The sequence below is a fragment of the Molossus molossus genome, unplaced genomic scaffold, assembly GCF_014108415.1.
Source record: "Molossus molossus isolate mMolMol1 unplaced genomic scaffold, mMolMol1.p scaffold_m16_p_2, whole genome shotgun sequence".
Taxonomy (NCBI): Eukaryota; Metazoa; Chordata; class Mammalia; order Chiroptera; family Molossidae; genus Molossus; species Molossus molossus.
This window is the reverse complement of record NW_023425355.1, coordinates 104,818,168-104,838,279: the sequence shown is the minus strand read 5'-3', so window position 1 is coordinate 104,838,279 and position 20,112 is coordinate 104,818,168. Positions and strand designations below refer to the sequence as shown.

At 47.3% G+C, this 20,112-nt stretch overlaps 2 protein-coding genes across 8 annotated transcripts; both read left to right on the top strand.

The window, feature by feature from the left end:
- The first annotated feature begins 355 nt into the window (after nucleotides 1–355).
- On the top strand, nucleotides 356–11,524 carry PORCN (porcupine O-acyltransferase). 3 transcript variants are annotated; one of them, XM_036270659.1, is made up of 15 exons: nucleotides 356–473; nucleotides 1,133–1,305; nucleotides 2,677–2,869; nucleotides 3,205–3,248; nucleotides 3,632–3,813; nucleotides 3,894–4,024; nucleotides 4,140–4,157; nucleotides 5,396–5,410; nucleotides 5,509–5,634; nucleotides 5,793–5,893; nucleotides 6,996–7,072; nucleotides 7,166–7,229; nucleotides 7,335–7,420; nucleotides 8,437–8,547; nucleotides 11,100–11,524. In XM_036270659.1, exons 2-15 carry the CDS (start codon nucleotides 1,170–1,172, stop codon nucleotides 11,199–11,201), a joined length of 1,386 nt encoding a protein of 461 aa, XP_036126552.1. In that variant the 5' UTR covers nucleotides 356–473; nucleotides 1,133–1,169; the 3' UTR covers nucleotides 11,202–11,524. The 3 variants fall into 3 exon arrangements, with proteins under 3 accessions (XP_036126552.1, XP_036126554.1, XP_036126555.1); XM_036270662.1 differs by lacking the exon at nucleotides 8,437–8,547 and having other exon boundaries at nucleotides 392–473; nucleotides 11,100–11,439; XM_036270661.1 differs by lacking the exons at nucleotides 4,140–4,157; nucleotides 5,396–5,410.
- A 961-nt stretch (nucleotides 11,525–12,485) lies between these two features.
- On the top strand, nucleotides 12,486–17,553 carry LOC118635884 (EBP cholestenol delta-isomerase). Of its 5 annotated transcripts, none has more exons than XM_036270882.1 (5): nucleotides 12,486–12,580; nucleotides 13,825–14,187; nucleotides 15,879–15,915; nucleotides 16,044–16,174; nucleotides 16,794–17,553. In XM_036270882.1, exons 2-5 carry the CDS (start codon nucleotides 13,887–13,889, stop codon nucleotides 17,015–17,017), a joined length of 693 nt encoding a protein of 230 aa, XP_036126775.1. In that variant the 5' UTR covers nucleotides 12,486–12,580; nucleotides 13,825–13,886; the 3' UTR covers nucleotides 17,018–17,553. The 5 variants fall into 5 exon arrangements, with proteins under 5 accessions (XP_036126775.1, XP_036126779.1, XP_036126777.1 ...); XM_036270886.1 differs by having other exon boundaries at nucleotides 12,518–12,580; nucleotides 13,869–14,187; XM_036270884.1 differs by lacking the exon at nucleotides 12,486–12,580 and adding an exon at nucleotides 12,633–12,658.
- Nucleotides 17,554–20,112: the final 2,559 nt, after the last annotated feature.

The window sequence follows — 20,112 nt, the reverse complement described above, 5'->3', positions numbered from 1 at the left end:
CGGGTGAGCAGTCAAGGTGAGGGGGCTTTCCCTCCTCACTCCTCCATCTTTCCCATCTCAAATTCCAAAGATTAGGAATCTGACGATTGGAAAGTTTGTTCTTGGACTGCCAGAACACCTCCGGACGCGAATGTTCAGGACCTGCAACACTCGGGCCGGAAAGGTGCGGGCACAAACGTGGTAAGCGCAAACGTCCCGCACCACCCCGCTCCTCTCTACCTCCTGCTCCTCCTTCCCTCGACTCTCCTGCTTCCCTCCTCCTCCGCCGGCCCCGCCCCGCTCCTGCCGTCTCATTGGCTCAGCTGGCCGGCCGGGCCTCCCCGGGATTTAAAGGGCCCGCTCTCCGCGCAGCCCTGGGAGCCGCAGCTGGTCCCGGCCTTGCGGCCTGCGAGGGAGGCTGCCGGGAGGAGGCGGCGACGGTGGCGGCGGCGGTGAGTCCCCGGCCCCCGGGACCGCAGCTTCCTTCCTGCCAGGTAAGTCAAAGGAGTGCGCGCACGGCTCCCCCGCTCTCATCCTGAGCCGGCCTCCCCGCACTGGTCTGCAGCGCGTGTTCTGGGGTCCCCTCTCCATCACCTTTCAAACTCCCCTTTTTGCTCTGCTCCCAACCACCACCACCACCTCCCTGAAGCCCGGGGGCCTGGGCAGGGCTTTGTTGGTGGCCCGGAGTGGCCGGGTGGGGGTGAGATGTGGCATGCGGGGGATACAGGACACTCCTCACATCCGTACAAGGAGAGATGCACATGGCCCCCAAGTGTCACAGGATCTCCCTCTCTGCCCTCCACACAGAGTGACTCTACCTTGGAAACCAAAGAGACTTCCCATTTGATATACCGGCCTGGAATGCACACCATTCATTCCCCATCGGACCCTGACTCCTCACAGCATAGGAGAGACACAGGTCCTTCATTCACCACAGGTCATGGGCTGTGTGTGTGCACCCAGGGCACCCCACACACACACACAGTTGGCGGCTCAATCTGATGTACCTGACACCCACACCCTCCCCCAACACCCCAGTACCATGTGTCTAAATGGATTGGACAGCCTCAAACTGAAATTTGAGTGTTCAAGTCTACCCCTTGAGCATGGTCTGCCCCATGGACATACTGGCTCTGTGTCCCCACTTTGACAGGTCTCTCCATCTGTCCATCCATCCGTGAGGGGCTGCAATGGCCACCTTCAGCCGCCAGGAATTTTTCCAGCAGCTGCTGCAGGGCTGTCTCCTGCCTACTGCCCAGCAGGGCCTTGACCAGATCTGGCTGCTCCTTGCTATCTGCCTCGCCTGCCGCCTCTTCTGGAGGCTTGGTAAGTGCCTACCATACTATGTGCCACCATGCCAGGCCATATCACACCTGCTACATTTATCCATACCAAGCTACACCTTATGCTGCCACATCTTGTCATGCCAAGGCAGGCATCAATATGTCCAGCCCACCACATTCTCACCAGGCGAAGCACCATTTTACCACACCACATCCTACTATGCCCAGCCACCCCATGCAACACCACTGCCAAGCCACATCCAGTTATGCCAAACCATGCCTTTCAATATTCCTGGGTTCTAGGATTCTGGAAAGCTAAGGTTCTTGAATTTTGGGATTATGAAATGTCCTAATGTTATAAGATTCTGGAATGCCAGTGTGAAAGGGTTATGGAATCACAAAGTACCACGTTACAGGGTTTGGGATCTGACAAGTTGAAATTCTCACATTCTAGGCTTCCAAAATGCTGGCATTCTGGATTTCTAGAATCAGAGCATGATGAGATTTCCAGATACTAGGATTCTGAAATGTTTCCACAATGACAGCAAGCCTATAGCCAAATGCTAAGATTCCAAGTTGCCAAGGTCCCTATAGGATGCTGAGAATTATGGAAATCTGAAATTCAAAGGTTCTACACTTTCTTTTTTTCTTTTTCTGTTATTTTAAATAGATGTTATACTTTTTCTTAGATTTATAATTTTGAAATATTTCAGTTACTGAAGTTAAGTTGAAAGAATAATTAAATGAACCACCCATATATGCATTACCAGATTCTCCAACTGTCAACATCTTCCCACAGTACCCTGCTCTATCTATCTATTTATCTATCTATCTATCTATCTATCTATCATCATCTTCCTAAATCATGTGAATAACCTGCTGACACTTCACCCCAAATCCGTCCGTGTGTGTCCCCCAAAACAAGGACATCTTCCCCCAACAGCCTCAACCATCACCTCTCAAGAAATTTAATCTGGATGCAATAATATTACTCAATATTAGTTGATACTCACATTTCTCCCAGGGTTCCCAAATGTCTTTTATAAATATTCCTTTTTTTTAAACCCAGGCCTTGGCCCTGGCCGGGTAGCCCAGTTGTTTAGAGCGTCATCCTGATACAGCAAGGTTGCAGGTTCAATCCCCAGTTAGGGCACAAACAAGAATGAACTAATGAATGCATAAATAAGTGGAACAACAAATACGTTTCTCTCTCTCTCCCCTTCCCTCTCTCTCAAACCAATAAATAAACCCAGGCCTTGCAACCTCTCCAGCTCTCCAATACCTGCTTTGGCCCCCCTGTAATCCCACCACATTTCAACCTCTAGGCCTTTGCCCAGGCTGTGCCCTCTGCTCAGGTTGCCCTCCCTTCCTGCCAGCCCATCCAACTTCCCTTTCTTGTTCTCTCTCTCTGAAGGGTTGCCATCCTACCTGAAGCATGCAAGCACTGTGGCAGGCGGGTTCTTCAGCCTCTACCATTTCTTCCAACTGCACATGGTTTGGGTTGTACTACTCAGCCTCCTGTGCTACCTCGTGCTGTTCCTCTGCCGACATTCCTCCCATCGTGGCGTCTTCCTCTCCGTCACCATCCTGATCTACCTGCTCATGGGGTATGGGTGTGAACCCTCATCCCCACACTATTGGCAGAGGGTGGGTGAGCCACCCTCCCCCACCCGGTTGCTCCTCGTGAGGCTGTTCAGGACAAGAAGGGTGTGAGATGTTCCTGGAGGAGGGAATATGGGAGACTAGTTCTTTCTAAAGGCTGTACAGGACAGGCTGGACTTGGGCTCCCCCTGGAGGAGGGAGTCCTAGAGAATTATTCTTCCATGAGGTTGTGCAGGACAGGGGAAGGTATAAGCCTCTCAGAACCTTGGTCCCCGCCCCCCTTTGTGGTCTCTGAGGCCATAGGAATCATGGGCCCAAGACCGCCACCTTTTTTCCTCAGTGAGATGCACATGGTGGACACTGTGACATGGCACAAGATGCGAGGTAGGAAGCCCTGGCTCTCTCACCTGCCCCAGCCCCCTGCCCCACTCTACATCTCCTAACACCCCCAACCCTGGTTTTTCCTTCCCCACTTTTGTCCTTCATCTGCCCACCCCACTGGACATGCAGGCCTCAGATTCCTTTTCCATCCGTCTCTCTCCCATGCCTCTTCCCCCGTTTGTCTTTCCCATCTCATGTACATGACTGACTCTTGAAAAAAGGCATCTGCCAGTCCTGGGCCCACCTGCTCATCTGCCTATCTGACTCTGTGCCCACCTGTCCACCCAGGAACTTCTCTTTTCATACCACTTCTCACCTGGTGTTCCCCATCCCCCCATGCTGACCTGCTCTCTGCCCATTCACTTGACCATGGGCGCCACACATAGGGGCCCAGATGATCGTGGCCATGAAGGCGGTGTCTCTGGGCTTCGACCTGGACCGGGGCGAGGTGGGTGCAGTGCCCTCACCTGTGGAGTTCATGGGCTACCTCTACTTCGTGGGCACCATCGTCTTTGGGCCCTGGATATCCTTCCACAGCTACCTACAGGCTGTCCAAGGTCGCCCTCTGGTGAGGTCCTGGGTGGACAGGTGGGCAGGGACTGTGGGAGCCCTCACAGGGCAGTCTTCATGGAGCCTTGATCCCCACAGAGCCGCCGATGGCTACAGAAGGTGGCTCGGAGCCTGGCGCTGGCCCTGCTGTGCCTTGTGCTGTCCACCTGTGTGGGCCCTTACCTCTTCCCGTACTTCATCCCCCTTGATGGTGACCGACTCCTTCGAAAGTGAGCATGGTCTTCGAGGCCTCTGCCCTGCAGTGAGGGGGTTGGGTAGGGACCTGGGGTCTCCCCAGCTCTGAGCCTGTCTCTTAATGCTTCTGTCTGTCTTCTGTTACTACAGCAAGAAACGCAAAGCCAGGTAAATGAGGGCAGATGCTGAGGGCAAGTGGGCTAACTGAGGGGTGGGGGCACAGTCTGTGACCTCTTTGTTCTGTTAAGTCTAAGACCATCTGACCATCTACCCCGTGACCGGACAGAGACAGTGTCTTTCTGTGGCTGTCATTTGACCATTTCCTCTGTGACTCCATGTATGACTGATACTCTGGCACATACTGTGCATGAACGTCCATCTGCTACACTGTTTCACCATTAGAAGCCAATTACATGACTGTAACAGGGAGTGACAAGTATGGGTTGGTTGGTGATGCTGACCTGGCTAGATATGTGTATGGGTTGTTTGTCTCTCAGCCACTAGCTCCCTATCTGGGACTGGAGTTCTGGCTGTGCCATTGTCAATGATGGGGTATGTGGCTGTCATTGGGCAATTCTGGCTTGTCTGTAACTCTGGCTGGGAATGAGTCTAACTGTAGCATGTCATGTGCCTGTCTGTGATGAATGTCGCCTGTGGGTCTGCCTTCTTTGGCTGCATGGTGTTGTCTAGCTGAGGGGTTATGACTAACTGTGTGCCCATACCTGTCTGCAGGACTGACCACCAGTCTCTGGTTTAACTGTTGGATTTCATCCAGCTGTTTAATTGTATGACCCCCTTGTCCCCCACTCACTGGCTGCTGAGTGTGTCTGATGCTGGATGAGGCTCTGGAAGGTGGAATGACTGCCCAGTGTCACCCAGTTAAGCAGCCAGGAATTAATCCCAGGCCTGGTTCCAGAACCGACTCCTTTTCCAATGTGGGACCCTGCCTGTTTTTTAACTGTGTCTATTGTATAACTGACAAGATGACTGTCTTGAGTGTAGTCTTGTGTATGTGTGCATAGCAGGGTGCTTATGATCTCTGTGCCTAACTACAGGACTTTTGTGTGTCTTATGGTCACTGAGTCAGGTCAGAGAGCTGCGAGGCTGAGAGTCTGACAGTATTTGTGTCTGGCCACGTGGCTATGTCACAGTGTAGGACTGTTAGGTCAAGCCTCTGACAGTGGCTGGGTCTGGATGTCTGGCCATGTGAGACTGCAGGGCTGTGTCATATTGTAGAGCAGCTCACACATGAAACTAACAGTGTATGTATGTGTGTGATTATCACACTGTACCTCTTTTTGCCACTATGTTTCTGTCTTGTCTATGAACAACTCAGGCCAGCCTCCTAGGCCTCTGACTCTCTTTCCTTTCTTCTCTGCTGCCTTCCTGACTCCTGGGGGCATTAGGGGCACCATAGTAAGGTGAGTCTACAGAGAGGGGCTGGGGATGATGACACATGGCAGGGTGTCATACCAGCCCCTGGGCATGATGCCTCTCCCCCCTGCTCCTTTCTCCCCAGGTGGCTGCGAGCCTACGAGAGTGCTGTCTCCTTCCACTTCAGCAACTATTTTGTGGGCTTCCTGTCTGAGGCCACAGCCACGTTGGCGGGAGCTGGCTTCACTGAGGAGAAGGATCATCTAGAATGGTGGGGAGGGCTGGGGGGGCATCCTCTCCCACAGGGTGCTGCCTAGAGGAGCTACAGGGAGGAGGGGGTTGCTTCCGTGGGAGGAAACAGCCAAGACAAAAGTGTGGCAGTCAGGTGAGTTGACATCCCAGAAGAATTTGTATTTCTTTTGCCCACAGGGACCTGACGGTGTCCAAGCCACTGAAAGTGGAGTTGCCTCGGTCAATGGTAGAAGTTGTCACAAGCTGGAACCTGCCCATGTCTTATTGGCTAAATAACTGTGAGTCACCACTCCAAGAGTGGGGAGTCCTCACCACAGGCCCATTCACATACCTATACAGCATTTACTGAGAACCTATTATGTGCTAAGCACTGAATGTACTGCAGGGACCAAAAAAACCCAAATCCCTGCCCTTATGGAGCTGGCATTTTTGTGGGGGGAGCAGATAATAAGAGAAAAAAATACACAGTAGTTCAAATGGTGATAAGTGCTATGGTAAAAATAATAATAAAGCAGGAAAGGGTGATCTGGGAATATTGGCGGTGGGGGTAGGAGGTTGCAATTTTAAATAAATTAGCCAGAGCAAGTCCCACAGAGGAGGAGGTGACATTTGAACAGAGACCTGAAGAAGGTAAGAGATCAAGCAGTGTGGATATGTGGGGGAGGAATATAATATATGGAGGGAACAGCCAGTGTAAAGGCCCTGGGGCAGCATTGTGGTGGCATGTTTGAAGAGACCAGTTCGGCAGGACGAAAGAGAGTGAGAGGGCCAGTGGCAGGAGGTAAGGTCAGAGAGGTGACAGGGGCCTGGTTCTGTAGGGCCTCACTGGCCACAGGGAGGACTTTGGCTTTTTTCTAAGAGAGCTGGAGCCACAACAGGGGTCTGAGCATAAGAGGGCTTTGGGCTGACTTGGGTTATAACAAGACCCTCTAGCTGTTGTGAGGACAGATGGGGAGGGGGTGAGGACAGATGCAGTGAGGAGGCCACTGCAGTAGTCTAGGCCAGTGATGGTGGTAGCAGCAGTGGACGTGGAAAGGAGAGGTCAGATTCTGGATAAATTCTGATGGTGAAACTGATAGGATTTGCTGAGTTTGGTTGTGGGAGTTGGGGGAGGGCAGATCAAGGGTGATTCTCAGATTTTTACCCTGAAGAACTGAAACAGTGAAGTTGACATTGGCTGATGTCGGGGAGACTTTGGGAGAAACAGATTGGGAGGAAAGTTCAACAGCTAAGTTTTGGACATAGGAAGTATGAGACCATTACAAAGACTTTATCCTGGGGCTTCCAACATATTGCGTGTATCCTCACCCTGCCCTATGGCCCGCAAGAAGGGCAGGAGGGAATCTTGGGAGACTCTTGACCTGTATCTTCCTCTTCCAGATGTTTTCAAGAATGCTCTCCGCCTGGGGACCTTTTCAGCTGTGTTGGTCACCTATGCAGCCAGCGCCCTCCTGCACGTGAGCAGGGTGAAGTGGGATCAGGGTAGAAACTGGGCGGGGTTGGCAGGGCCTCCTCTTCACTCACCTCATTCCCTCCTGGGGCCCCACCAGGGCTTCAGCTTCCACCTGGCTGCGGTGCTGCTGTCCCTGGCATTTATCACTTATGTGGAGCATGGTGAGTAGAGCCCAGCCTAGCAGATGGGATGGAAGGTTGGTAAGGGGTTGGAACCACCGTCCCCTGAGGCTAACCTGATCCCCTGATTCCTCCTATCTACCTCAGTCCTCCGGAAGCGCCTGGCTCAGATCCTCAGTGCCTGCGTCTTGTCGAAACGGTGCCCACCAGACTGTTCACACCAGCATCGCTTGGTGAGGGTTCAGCCTGGGCAATTTCAAGCCCAACACTCCCCCTCAAAAATGTCACTTCTGTCTCCATCTTATATGTCTCAGGGTGCCCAGCTTCCTCTTCTGGTGCCTGAGCCAGCCCCAGAACCTCACCTCTGTTCACTGCCATCTGTCTCTCTAACAAACATTTATCAAACACCTGCTGTATACACACTGGGCATTCATGTCCCCAGTGAACAGTTATTGAATACCTGCTGGTACCAGGCACTATTTTAGATGCTGGAGACACAGTGGTGAGCAAAACAGACTATAATGTTCCAGCCCTTTAGGACAAACATTTTAACAGGAGAGACAATAAATAAAAAATAAGTCAGTAAAATGTAATAGTTTGTTAGACTGTGATTAGTGCCAAGAAAGAAATACATAAGGGAAAGGAAAAGGGAAGTATCAAGGGGTAAGTGGATTCAATTTTAAATAGGAAGGTGTCTTTTGAGTTCTTTAACTGAAGGACAGAAACATTCCAGGTAAAGGGAAGGACCAGTGTAAAGGCCTTGAGATGGGAGAGGGCCTGGAATATTTGAAGAACAGGAGACCAGTGTGGCTTAAGCAAAGTGAGTGAGGGGGAGAGTAGTGGGCCCTGTAGGACATGGTGAGGATTTGCTTTTGTTTTGTTTTCATTTTTTTCATTCTATTTGTAATAAGAAGTATGGACAGCCTCAGATTTGTCTCCCATTGACAACTGATGTTTATTACCATAAACCCCCAAATCAGAGTTCCACCATTCTGCCTCCTTTGCCTGAATACTCGCTTCTCCCCCAACCTGAACGCCTTCAATGCTAACGGTACCTTGATCCCTGGATACCTCTTGAGCTCCCATAGGAGGATCTGAACCATCTCTTTCCTATCCCGGGGGTGCCATGGACATCCTCATTCCTGAAACCCACTGCACTTTATGCATCTCCCTGGGTTCCCCTGCCCAGGTGGGACTGAGAGACAGTGAGTAGGTCCAGCTGCCAAGCAAATCCATCTGTCCCCCACAGGGCCTGGGGGTACGAGCCTTAAACCTGCTCTTTGGGGCCCTGGCCATCTTCCACCTGGCCTACCTGGGCTCCCTGTTTGATGTCGATGTGGATGATACCACAGAGGAGCAGGTGAGGTGGGGCCCTGGGCTGGGGATACCCAGGGATGTGCCACCTGCTCATGGGAACCATGAAGACAAAGGGGGGTGGGGAGGCTGAGACATGAGGACCTCGTGTAATATGTCTCTAGCTTGTGCAGCCAGTGCTCCTTGGTCCTTCTTTCCCGTTGTCCATCTGGTTGATTAGCACTGCTGGGTTTTTTTTATTTGGGTGAAGTATGCAAAATATGTCTATTTTACTTATAAAATTTATTTTATAGAGATGGAATGCAAAATCCAGGTTTTACTAAATTTTTCAATTAGTAATCTCATCATATTTTTTTGTTTAGGAAGAATATGCAAGGTTTCTTTCTTATTTAATTTTTTTTAGTATCTTTACTCAAGTTGAGTGTACAAACTCTAGATTCTACTTTGAAATGTACACAGTATTTTTATTTATGTGGAGTATGCATATTCCAGATTTTACTCTTTTTTAAATGAAAAACAATTTTTAATTTTTTTTTTTTTTTTTTTTATCCTCACCTGAGGACATTTTCCCACTTTTCGTTCAGATAGAGTGGGAGGGAGAGAGAGGGAGAGAGAGAGAAACATTGACGTGAAAGGGACACATCGAGTGGCTGCCACCTGCACAACCCAACCAGGGCCGGGGACAAACTGCAACTGAGGCACATTCCCTTAGCGGGAACCGAACCCGGGTCTCTCCAGACTGCAGGCCTTCGCTCTAACCGCTGAGCCAAACCGGCCAGGGCAAAACAATTTTTAAAATAGTGTTTATTCATATGGCTCTTGCAGGATCCAGGTTTTGCTTCTCGTTTAAATTTTTATTTTGAATTAAAAATAAAACTTTATTTTATATTATTTTCATCATTTAAAATAATTTGTAACTTTTATTCAGTTTGAGTGTGCAAAATATGGGTTTTCATTCTTTTTAAATAAACTTTTAGCTTATTTTAATTAAAACATTTAAAAATAGTTAATCTATATCACAAGGTTCAAAAACCAAACAGTATTCAAGATATTCAAGGGAAAGTCTTGCTCCTACCATCTACTCATTGCCCTCTTACAGGTAACCACTTTCATTCATTTTATTAAAATATCTTTCAAAAATTTAAGCATAATAAGCAAATGTAAAAATATATTTTAATTCCCTCCCCCCTGGTTTTTACCCTAAAGGTGACTCATGAATGACACTGTGTACTGCATGTTGCTTTTTTATATAATAATCCTTGAAAATCTTCCACATTAGTACACAGTGTCCTCAATCATTTTTTTCCATTGTAAGGATATGACGCAGTGTAGTTTGTCCCTTATCAGTAGACACCCAGGTGATTTCAAGTCCTTTCCTATTGCAAATTATATTACAGCAAGTAATACCCTTATACCCATGTAGATTCACACAGGTGAAGACAGAACTATAGGGTCTACTCTTGGTAGTCGAAATGGAGAAGTTACCTTTTTACCTTCCCACCAGCAATGTGTGAACATGTTTGTCACCCCACCAACAGAGTGCCTCTCAGACTTCCTGGATGTGTTTGCCAGTTTGAGAGGAGGAAGATTATGAGTGAGGCCACGCCTTTAAGAGCTATTTGGTTTTTTCCTTTACTGAGAATGGCCTACTCACCTCCTTTGCCAATTTTTGTCTTTTTAAAATATCAATTTCTAGGAGCTCTTTTGTTTTGTTTTGTTAATCCTCACCAGAGGATATTTTTCTATTGATTTTTAGATAGAGTGCAAAGGAGGGAGAGGAGAGAGAGAAACATTGATGGTGAGAGAACACTTTACATATAAGGGAGAATAGAATACAGGTCAGAGAGTGCAGAGAGTAAGGTTGTCTTATCTTGTTTTTATTTTTTATTTTTTTTTTTATCCTCACCTGAGGACATTTTTCCATTTTTTGTTCAGATAGAGTGGGAGGGAAAGAGAGGAAGAGACAGAGAAAGAAACATCTATGTGAAAGGGACACATCAAGTGGCTGCCTCCCGCATGACCCAACCAGGGCCAGGGACAAACTGCAACCAAGGTACGTGCCCTTAGCGGGAACCAAACCCAGGTCTCTCTGGACCACAGGCCCACGCTCTTATCTTGTTTTTAAAATTATTTTTAGCCCTGGCAGGTTTGGCTCAGCAGTTGGAGCATCGGCCCCGTGGTCCAGAGAGATGCGGGTTCGGTTCCCACTAAGGGCACATACCTCGGTTGCAGTTTGTCCTTGGCCCTGGTTGGGGTCATGTGGGTGGCAGCCAGTCAATGTGTCTCTCTCACATCAATGTTTCTCTCTCTCTCTCTTCCTCCCTCTCTCCCTCTCACTCTATCTGAAGATGAATGCAAAAAGTGTCCTCGGGTGAGGATAAAAAAAAATAATAGTAATAAAATGATTTTTAAAGAAGAAAACACGAAAGGGAAAAAAAAACTAAATCTGCTTACCTTTTATATGCACCCAGTCTCTTCTCTGGAGCCTCGCCTAAGATTACCATGGAGTCACAGAAATGGCCTTGAGCAAAGGATGGGTTTTCCTGAGACCTTCTTTGTTCTTGTTGAGTGGGACCATCACCTCTTTCTTTCCCACAGGGCTATGGCATGGCATACACTGTCCGCAAGTGGTCAGAGCTCAGCTGGGCCAGTCACTGGGTCACTTTTGGATGCTGGATCTTCTACCGTCTCATAGGCTGAGGCACATCTGCGGACCCTCCCAGCTCCCTCAAGACTCAAGACCCCTCCTCAGGGTGCCAACTGTTATGGAGAATGAGGGAAGGCCCTCTCTCTAATTCTTGACCCCTCTCCACCATAGCTCCAACACCCCTACACACACACACCCTATTTTCATGCCTGCTGATCCCCACCCCACCACAAGGCGGGAAGGGAGTGGTCCCTGCTGGGCCCTAGGGGTTGGGGATGCTTAGGGAAGCAGAGAAGGGGAGATCCACAGCCTTCCTAGTCCCTTTTTATATACAGTTTATTATTGTCAAATAAAAGTAAGAAATATGCAAAAGACTCTTTCTTTACTGCTCAGTGGGGAATAGAAGTGAGTGAAAAAGGGGGCGCAGCATGGATAAATTTTGGAAGCTGGAAACCATGAAGAGGGAGCAGGTTGTGACTAGTTCATGATTTACTATTGTTCATGATTGGATGATGAGCCTGAGGATGGCACTGCTTGATATGAGTGGGGCAGGGACAAATTGGACAGTTGCATGTGGAGAAGACCTGATACCAAAGGGCTGGAAAAACTGAGGGTTCCTCATTCTGATTGGTTGCTCTAACTGGGACAGAAAGAAGGAAAAGCAAGACAGAATTGTAGCTTACTAGTCCTTAGGACTGAGGGTTGTGAGTTGTAACTGGATAGGTTTGGGATGGGTCTGGATTCTGACTGATTGTGCGGTCTGGGTGTCCATTGGCTTAGAGTTGTGGACTTCTGATTGGTTCTTTAGAGCTGGCATAAGGAGATTGAGGATCTCCATGCCAATTGGCCCTCAAGGAGTTTTGATTAGTTTTTCTGATTTGAAGTCGGGAGAGGTGAGGATGAACGCTGAGGTAGAGGATGGAGGTGTGACCTGTCTTAGTATTGTTTCCTTGCTCATTCGAGCATTAAAAATAAAGGTTTTTTTCTGGAAACTTTAATTTGTCTGCTCAGAAACCAAGGGCAAAGATGAGAGGACGCAACGCAATGCTGATTCAACATCAGACGATAAGAATGACTACTCACTTCCCAAAAATGATTGACTGATAAGGGGATAGGGAAATTGAAGCCAAGGCTTGTTGCCAGTCGGCTTCGGCCGAAAACGCCTACCTACCTCCACAGTCCCTGCTTTCACCCATCTCCTGATTCTGGCTCAGCCAACAACGAAAATGGCACCACGCGGGAGGGCGGGGCAAGCGGCACACAGAGAGCTCCTATTGGTTGGAAGAGTGGCACTGGCCGCCTCCCCAACCCCTCCATTGGCCAACTCCATTAGATGAGGAACCTGTGAGGCAACGGGTCTGAACGGAGCCCACAGGCAAGCCTCAAGAAAGTCGGGACCCTGTAGGAGAGGTCGCTGCGACAGCGCCACTGAGTGAGTGCCACCCTGCCCGGCCCCACCTGGCCTGCCACTCCATCCCGTAGCTCTCCACTGCTAAATGGCTGGCCGCAGGTGCGCCTGCGCAAAACCCTTCCTCACCCACCCTGCCACCCTTCTACCCTTCCTCATCCATTCCGCCACTCTTCCACCTAACCCCCCGCGCCTGCGCCAGACCCTTACCCCTCCATCCCTCCGCCCTTCCACCCACCCCCACGCGCCTGCGTGAGACCCCTGACTACCGCGTGGTCAGACGGACACAGAGGATCCTCCTTCTCATTGGGCGGCTGGACTAGAGGGTTCTAGTTTTGATTGGTGGTCTCTGTATTTGACCCTCCTTCTCTCCTCTTTTTTTTTTTAATCCTCCACTGAGGACATTTTTGCATTTATTTTCAGATAGAGCAGGAGGGAGAAACATAAATATGAGAGAGACACATGGAGTGGTTGCCATCCACACGACCCCAACCGGCCGGAGACAAACTGCAACTGAGGTACGTGCCCTTAGCTGGGACCGAACCCAGGTCTCTCTGGACTGCAGGCTGGATGCTCTAACCGCTGAGCCAAACCGGCCAGGGCCCCCCTTTTCAGCGCCACGCGCTAGACCTGTGCTTTCCACCTTCCTATTTCTTGCAGGTAGTCGGTTTTCGCTATTGTGGGAAGCATCTGGCCTTCCACACACTGAACCTGAGGGTTGTAGTTCTAATTAGTCTTCCCTCTTCTGTCCTGCAGTTTCTAGGACTACAGAGAGGGAATAACTCTCCACTGAACGATGCAAAACTCTGACCCCTGCAATAGGACCCAACCTGGTGTCTGTGTCTCCCCCAGCAGCCTGTGACCCCTGAGGGCATGGACCGCTCCTAGTTTCTGTGTGTAACCTTACCAGGGCGTGACCAATGAGGGCTGTGACCTGGTCTCGTGCTTATTTCAGCCCACCAGAATGTGAACAATGAGGGCAAAGGACTCGTCCTGGTGTCTTCCTCCGCTGACTCTGACCCTGAGGGCAGAGAGCTAGTCTGGTTACTATGTCTACCACATCATATGGTTACCAGAGGGCTGGAACAAGCTTTCAGTCTTCCTTTGGACTTATAGTCATGATTTTAAAACAGCATATAACTAGATTTTGTTTCTAGTCCAGTTTTACAAGTCTGTTAACTGATAAATTTAGTCAATTTGCATTTCTTGTGATAATAACCATTTGGATTTGATTTTATGGTCTCATTCTGTGCTTTCTATTTGTTCAGGTTTTTCTCTTCCTTTTTTCTTCTTTCTACTTATCCACACACAGCCATCAGCCTACAAAGACATGGCCACCAATGCTAGCCCCTCGCACCCGTACTGGCCTCAGCACCTGAGACTGGACAACTATGTGCCTAATGACCTCCTAGCCTGGCATCTACTAGGTGTCCTCTTCTCTGTCTCTGGGGTCTTAGTTGTGACCACATGGCTGTTGTCAGGACGTGCTGCTGTCATTCCACTGGGGACCTGGCGGCGATTGTCCCTGTGCTGGTTTGCAGTGTGTGGGTTCATTCACATGGTGATTGAGGGCTGGTTCAGCTTCTACTATGAAGACCTTCTTGGAGACCAAGCCATCTTGTCCCAACTCTGTGAGTCCTGAGTCCTTTCATGTGCTATGGGAGGGAATTTTTCGGGAAGGGATTGGCTTAAATGTTTACCCACCTAACAACTTTTCTATTGATTTATTTAAAAATTTTATTTAACTTCTTTGTTGCGTATATATACTCACATGGATCAAAAAGCAAACCATTTAAAGAAGTATGCAGTGAAAATCTACCTTCTGTCCACCAAGTTTCCCGAATTATCACTGTTAATAATTGCTTGTTTTCTTCCAGGGTTTATTTACACATAAATTACACACAGAAGCCTCTGTTTGCTCAGTCGTAAAGAGGGATAATAGTAGTACCAAAATATATATAAGGCACTTAGAACAGTGTTTGGCAAACAGTAGGTGCCATATAATTGTTTATTATCATTATTTGGCAGACAATAGATGCTATATAACTGTTGATTATCATCATCATTTATATTTTTCCCTTTTATATAAACTAAGGTAACATGCTATATGCACTTCTGAATTTTGCTTTTTTTTTTTTTCCATTAGATCACACCTCATCAGTTCATAAAGAACTTTCTAAGCATAGATGTTACAGAATTATTTGACTTGTCTAGTATTGGTGGGCATTTCCCCCAGTCTTTTGCTGTAATAAGCAATACTCCTTTTTTGCTTCATGAATAAAGGTGCTATGAACATTGTTATACAAGTCTTTGTGTGGGGATCTGCTTTCACTTCTCTTGGATAAATATGGAGGAGTGGCTGGATTGTATGGTAGATATGTGTTTAACTTTATGAAAAACTTCCAAACTTTTCAAAAATGGCCGTACCGTTTTATATTTTCACTAGCAGTATATAAGAGTTCTACATCTTTGCTAACATTTGGTATGGTCAGGTGTTTCTTAAATTGTAGTCATTGTAGTGGATAAGATTTGGGGTTTTTTGTTGTTGTTGTTGTTGTTTTAATTTTTTTTCTTTTATTGATTTTAGAGAGAGGAAGTGAGAGGGAGAGAGAAAGTGAGAGGGAGAGAGATAGAAACATCGATGAGAGAGAACGTCAATTGGCCACCTCCTGCATGCCTCCCACTGGGGATTGTGCCCACAACCTGGGCATATGTCCTGACTGGGAATCGAACTGATGACTTCTTGGTGTATGGGTTGATGTTCAACCACTGAGCCATACCAGCCAGATGAGATTTGGGATTTTAATTTGCTTTGATTTAATGATTAATGAAAGTTTGAGTACCTTTCATCAGTGTATTGACCATTTGGAAATCTTTAGTGAAGAACCTATTCCAATCTCCTGTCTATTTTATATTATGTGATCTGCCTTTTTCTTAATGATTCTCTGCTCGCTCTTTCATTCATTCATCTGTTCACTTTTATTCTCTCTCAGTCTCTCCCTCCCTTTCTTTCTCTCTTTCTCCCTCTCTCTCTCATTGCCTACTTCATTCACTCCATCATCTATACCTGCCTCCTTTTATTCTACAGATATTTATTGAATACCAGACAATCACAGCAACATTTACTGTTCTGTCAGGTTTGCACACCTATCTTGTATACACATATTAACTCTAAAATCCGAACAGCTATCCCATTTCAGATGAGGAAAGGGAGGAGTGGAAAGGTTTTATAGCCTGCCTTTTTACATGGGCCCTCAGCTCTCACAAGTCTGAGTTCCTTTTCCTGCCTTTATTTTTCATGTGTGTCTCTTGTCTTCTTCAGGGAAAGAGTATGCCAAGGGAGACAGCCGATACATCTTGTAAGTGTTTGCCTCTGTCAAGGGAGACCTGAATTGATTTGGGGTTGTGGCGAGTTATGGCGCACTAATGGGGTTCCCTGTGGTTAGAGCACAGTGATGCCAGTGTCGCTTCATCCTTTCTCCTGCAGGAATGACAACTTCACGATATGCATGGAGACTATCACAGCTTGCATGTGGGGACCACTCAGCATTTGGGTGGTGGTTGCCTTTCTTCGCCAGCAACCTCTCCGCTTTGTCCTACAGCTCGTGGTCTCTGTGGGTGAGGAGAGGGCCCACACTGTGTGCTGGAGGGATATTCGGGGATGCACAGACATGGGGGCATCCGTGTGGGTGGGATCTCTCAGTTGTGCCCATCCAGGGCTGAGTCAGACTGAATGACAAACTCCCTGAGAATTTAGAACAGCCATGCCCTTCGCAGCATGTGTTCACAAATAAGTGTTCTCCTCCTCCTCCATCACAAAGTTTCCTGTGAAGGTTACATGAGGTGGCCCATGCTGGCAGGCCCTTGGGTCCTCTAGGCTCAGGATTTTGAGCCTCTTTCATCTGAGATTAAGTCTTCTTGTTTTCTTACAATGTTAGCTTTCTTTAGTTCTAGAAATGTGAGTCCTGGAATCCTCAACTGTCTTGAATGAAAGGATTTTGAGCTTCCATAAATTCTGGAGATATGAGCTCTCCTGGGTTCTGAAATTCTCAGCTTCCAATTTCTGGAATTCTCACTTTTCTGATTTTTCAACTTTTTGGCTATATGATTTCAGAATTCTGAGCTCTCTGAAGTTGAGAATCCTAAGTGCTGAGACCTCAAATGATGATTTGGAAAATGCCTTGGAATAGCTCCTCCTCCTCACAGGATTTCCCCATTTCCCTTCCACCTCCCACAGGTCAGATCTACGGGGATGTGCTCTACTTCCTGACAGAGTACCGTGATGGATTCAAGCATGGAGAGCTGGGCCACCCGGTCTACTTCTGGTTTTACTTTGTCTTCATGAATGCCCTATGGCTGGTGCTGCCGGGAATCCTTGTGCTCGACTCTGTGAAGCAGCTCACCCATGCCCAGAGCCTGCTGGATGCCAAAGCCACAAAAGCCAAGAGCAAGAAGAACTAATGGGTAATGGGCTGGACTTGACCACTGGCTGATGATGAACTCTCCACCTGCCAGAAGAGTCCAGTCCTTGCTCCCACAGGTTGAAAGGACAAAGCGAATTGATCTGTCAAACTCAGTCTGGTGGGTGGGCACCAAAAGGTCCAGCAACAGGGAGGAAAGGAGCTGTGTAGAGCTACTGCCAGGAGCTATTAGTACAGAAGTCCAAGAGAGCCTAGGAGGTCCACATTGGTGGCAATTTTTTACAACCAAGAAATAAAAGGTCTTGACCCTAACACAGAGATCTTTATGACCCCAAAGACACCTCTATCACTCACTCATTCCACAGACCACTATTATCTCAGCCATAGATTTCCATCCTCATCACATAGACCTTCAGTCACATAGACCTCACAAACTCCCATCACTAACCCCAGAAATTCTCATGATGGCTGATTAGATTCATGAGACATATACCTGCAATCTCTTTTAAAGAGTGATCTTCTACCCACACCCTTTGTGTTCTCTCCAGAACACACTTTCTCTCTCTTTTTTTTTTTTTTTTTCAATGGGGACAGGCTAAGAATTTCCCAAATCTTCAAGTTCTTCAGTTTACTCACCTTCTTGCCCCCTAATTAGGCACCCCATAGATAATACCCCATCACTCACCTCACAGACCCCCAATTATTCCAGAAACCTCCTTCACTGACCCCACAGACTCACCCATCACTACCTTAAAGATCCCCATCATTTAACCTAGAGACCCCACAAAACTCATCCCCACAGACCCTCTTATCACTCACCCCATATACCCCATCATTAACCCTGAAGACACCTATCATTCTCCCCACAACAGCCTTTTATTTGCCCTATAGACTGCCCATCATTTACCTCACAGACCTCATACCATGGACCCTATCACTTGCTCCAACACACATCCCATCATGTACCCAACAATCCCATGACTCACCCTACAGATCCCCCATCACCCACCCTTAAAATTTCCCATATACCCAGCCAATATAGCTCAGTGGATTGTCATCCCATGGACTGAGAGGTCCCGGTTCAATTCCCAGTCAGGGCACAGGCCCGGGTTGTGGGCTCGATGCCCATTAGGGGGTGTGCAGGAGGCAGCTAATTAATCTTACTCTCTCACATTGTTTCTCTCTCTAAAAATATCCAAAAAATTCCCCATAACTCACCTTGCAGAATTCATCATTTATCTCACATATCCCTGTCACAATTCACAGATCCCTAATTACCCGACAGATCTTCTATCACCCCACATCACTCCCCAGATTCCATCATTACCCCACAGATACCCCTCATCCTACAGACACCCCCATCATTCATCTCACAGTCTGTCATTAACCTCATAGACCTTCAGTCATAAAACAAATGGGTACTTGAGGAATGTTGAGGACGTGACAAGGAATGAGTAATAAAATTACAAATACCTGTACACTGGCTCCAGGTGACCTGTGCAGAGCAGGACTTTAGTTCCAGTCTTGGTTCTGCTTGAGCGTACAATATAACTTTTGAAAAATGCCTCACTTCTAAGGCCAAAGCCATGAGTTACTTCCTCACTTCACCTCATATCCATCACTTACCTCATCATTACTTAAGACATGCTGGCTTTCTTGCTGTTCCTCAAACATGCCAGGCATAGCCCCACCTTCCATCCATAGCACTGTCTACTCTCTGTGCCACTTACTATCCCTTTGACCTTGAGAATGTTTCTTCCTGACCTTCAGTGATCTCATCTATAAAATGCTAGTAATAGTATTATCTACCTCAAAGGGTTTTATGCAGTTTAAACGGATTAATAAATGTAGGCGCAATTTGTTCAATGGAAGAATAAATGAAAGAGCCCTGGTCGGTTTGGCTCAGTGGTTAGAGTGTCAGCCCATGGACTGAAGGGTCATGGATTCAATTCCTGGTCAAGGGCACATACCTAGGTTGCAGTTTTCATTCCCAACTGGGGCTGTGCAAGGGGCAACCAATCAATGTGTTTCTCTCACATCAGTGTTTTCTCCTTCCCTCCCTTCCACTCTATCTAAAAATCAATGAAAAAGTATCCTAGGGTGAGGATTAGAAATAAATAAATAAAAGAAAGAGTTCTCCTCAGGACCATGGTAAGGACCTCCTTTTTTATCTTGTTTCTATTATTTTTCCATCCAAGGCTCTGCACAACCAACACAGGGGCTTCTGACCACATCACAGCCACATCTAAAACCTGTGCTCCAGTGCTTTCAGGATAAACTCCAAGCTCCAGGCTGTTCGCTCATCCCACCCTATGATAACTTTAATGAAAAGGAAACTCAAACTCCTTGTTTCCATAAAAAAATCCAGCATTGCCATAAGAAATATTTTTGACTCCAGCCTGTGGAGCAAGGGAAATGTACTAATAACCCTCTTCTGGCTTTCAAAAGATTCCTCATTTATACATTCCAGAAAATAGATGTCAATTTAATATTAATACCAAGGCTGCCTGGCTGGTGTGGCTCAGTGGCTGAGCATCGACCCATGCACCAAGAGGTCACTGATTCAATTCCTGGTCAGGGCACATGCCCAGGTTGTGGGCCAAATCCCCAGTGGGGGGGCATGCAGGAGGCAACCAATCAATATTTTCGCTCATCGATGTTTCTATCTCCCTCTCCCTCTCTCTAAAAATCAATAAAAAATTTTTTTAATATTAATACCAAGGCAACAAGTTATTTTAAGATACCAAAATAGAATTGCAGTCTTTAAAAAGTTAATGTTAAGGGTAACATCCATACAACACCAACAACAGCTGAAGTCCAGGCATCCTTTATTAGAAATTACAAATGAAGATGTAATTTCACTTATTTGTGGAATACAATGAACAAAATAAACTGATGAACAAAATAGACCCAGAGACATAGAAGTAGTGTACAAACTGACAAACCTCAGAAGACGGGAGCAGGGGGGAGGGAAGAAGTAAACCAAGAACTTATATGCATGTATGCATAACCAATGGACCTAGACAACAATGCCATTGGGGGGTGGGAGCAGGATCAGGAGAAGGGTGTCAGTGGGGGGAAAAGGAGAAACATCTGTAACAAAAATAATAAATACATGTTAAGTTTATGTCTGAA

Bases quoted from the DNA above. Each gene is read 5' to 3' on its own strand.
- PORCN (XM_036270659.1), top strand. From the start codon at position 1,170: ATGGCCACCTTCAGCCGCCAGGAATTTTTCCAGCAGCTGCTGCAGGGC. The intron at 3,249-3,631 runs GTAGGAAGCCCT...CGCCACACATAG, and splicing joins GACATGGCACAAGATGCGAG to GGGCCCAGATGATCGTGGCC. The intron at 7,073-7,165 runs GTGAGCAGGGTG...GGGCCCCACCAG, and splicing joins CAGCCAGCGCCCTCCTGCAC to GGCTTCAGCTTCCACCTGGC.
- LOC118635884 (XM_036270882.1), top strand. From the start codon at position 13,887: ATGGCCACCAATGCTAGCCCCTCGCACCCGTACTGGCCTCAGCACCTG. The intron at 15,916-16,043 runs GTAAGTGTTTGC...TTTCTCCTGCAG, and splicing joins GGAGACAGCCGATACATCTT to GAATGACAACTTCACGATAT. The intron at 16,175-16,793 runs GTGAGGAGAGGG...CACCTCCCACAG, and splicing joins ACAGCTCGTGGTCTCTGTGG to GTCAGATCTACGGGGATGTG.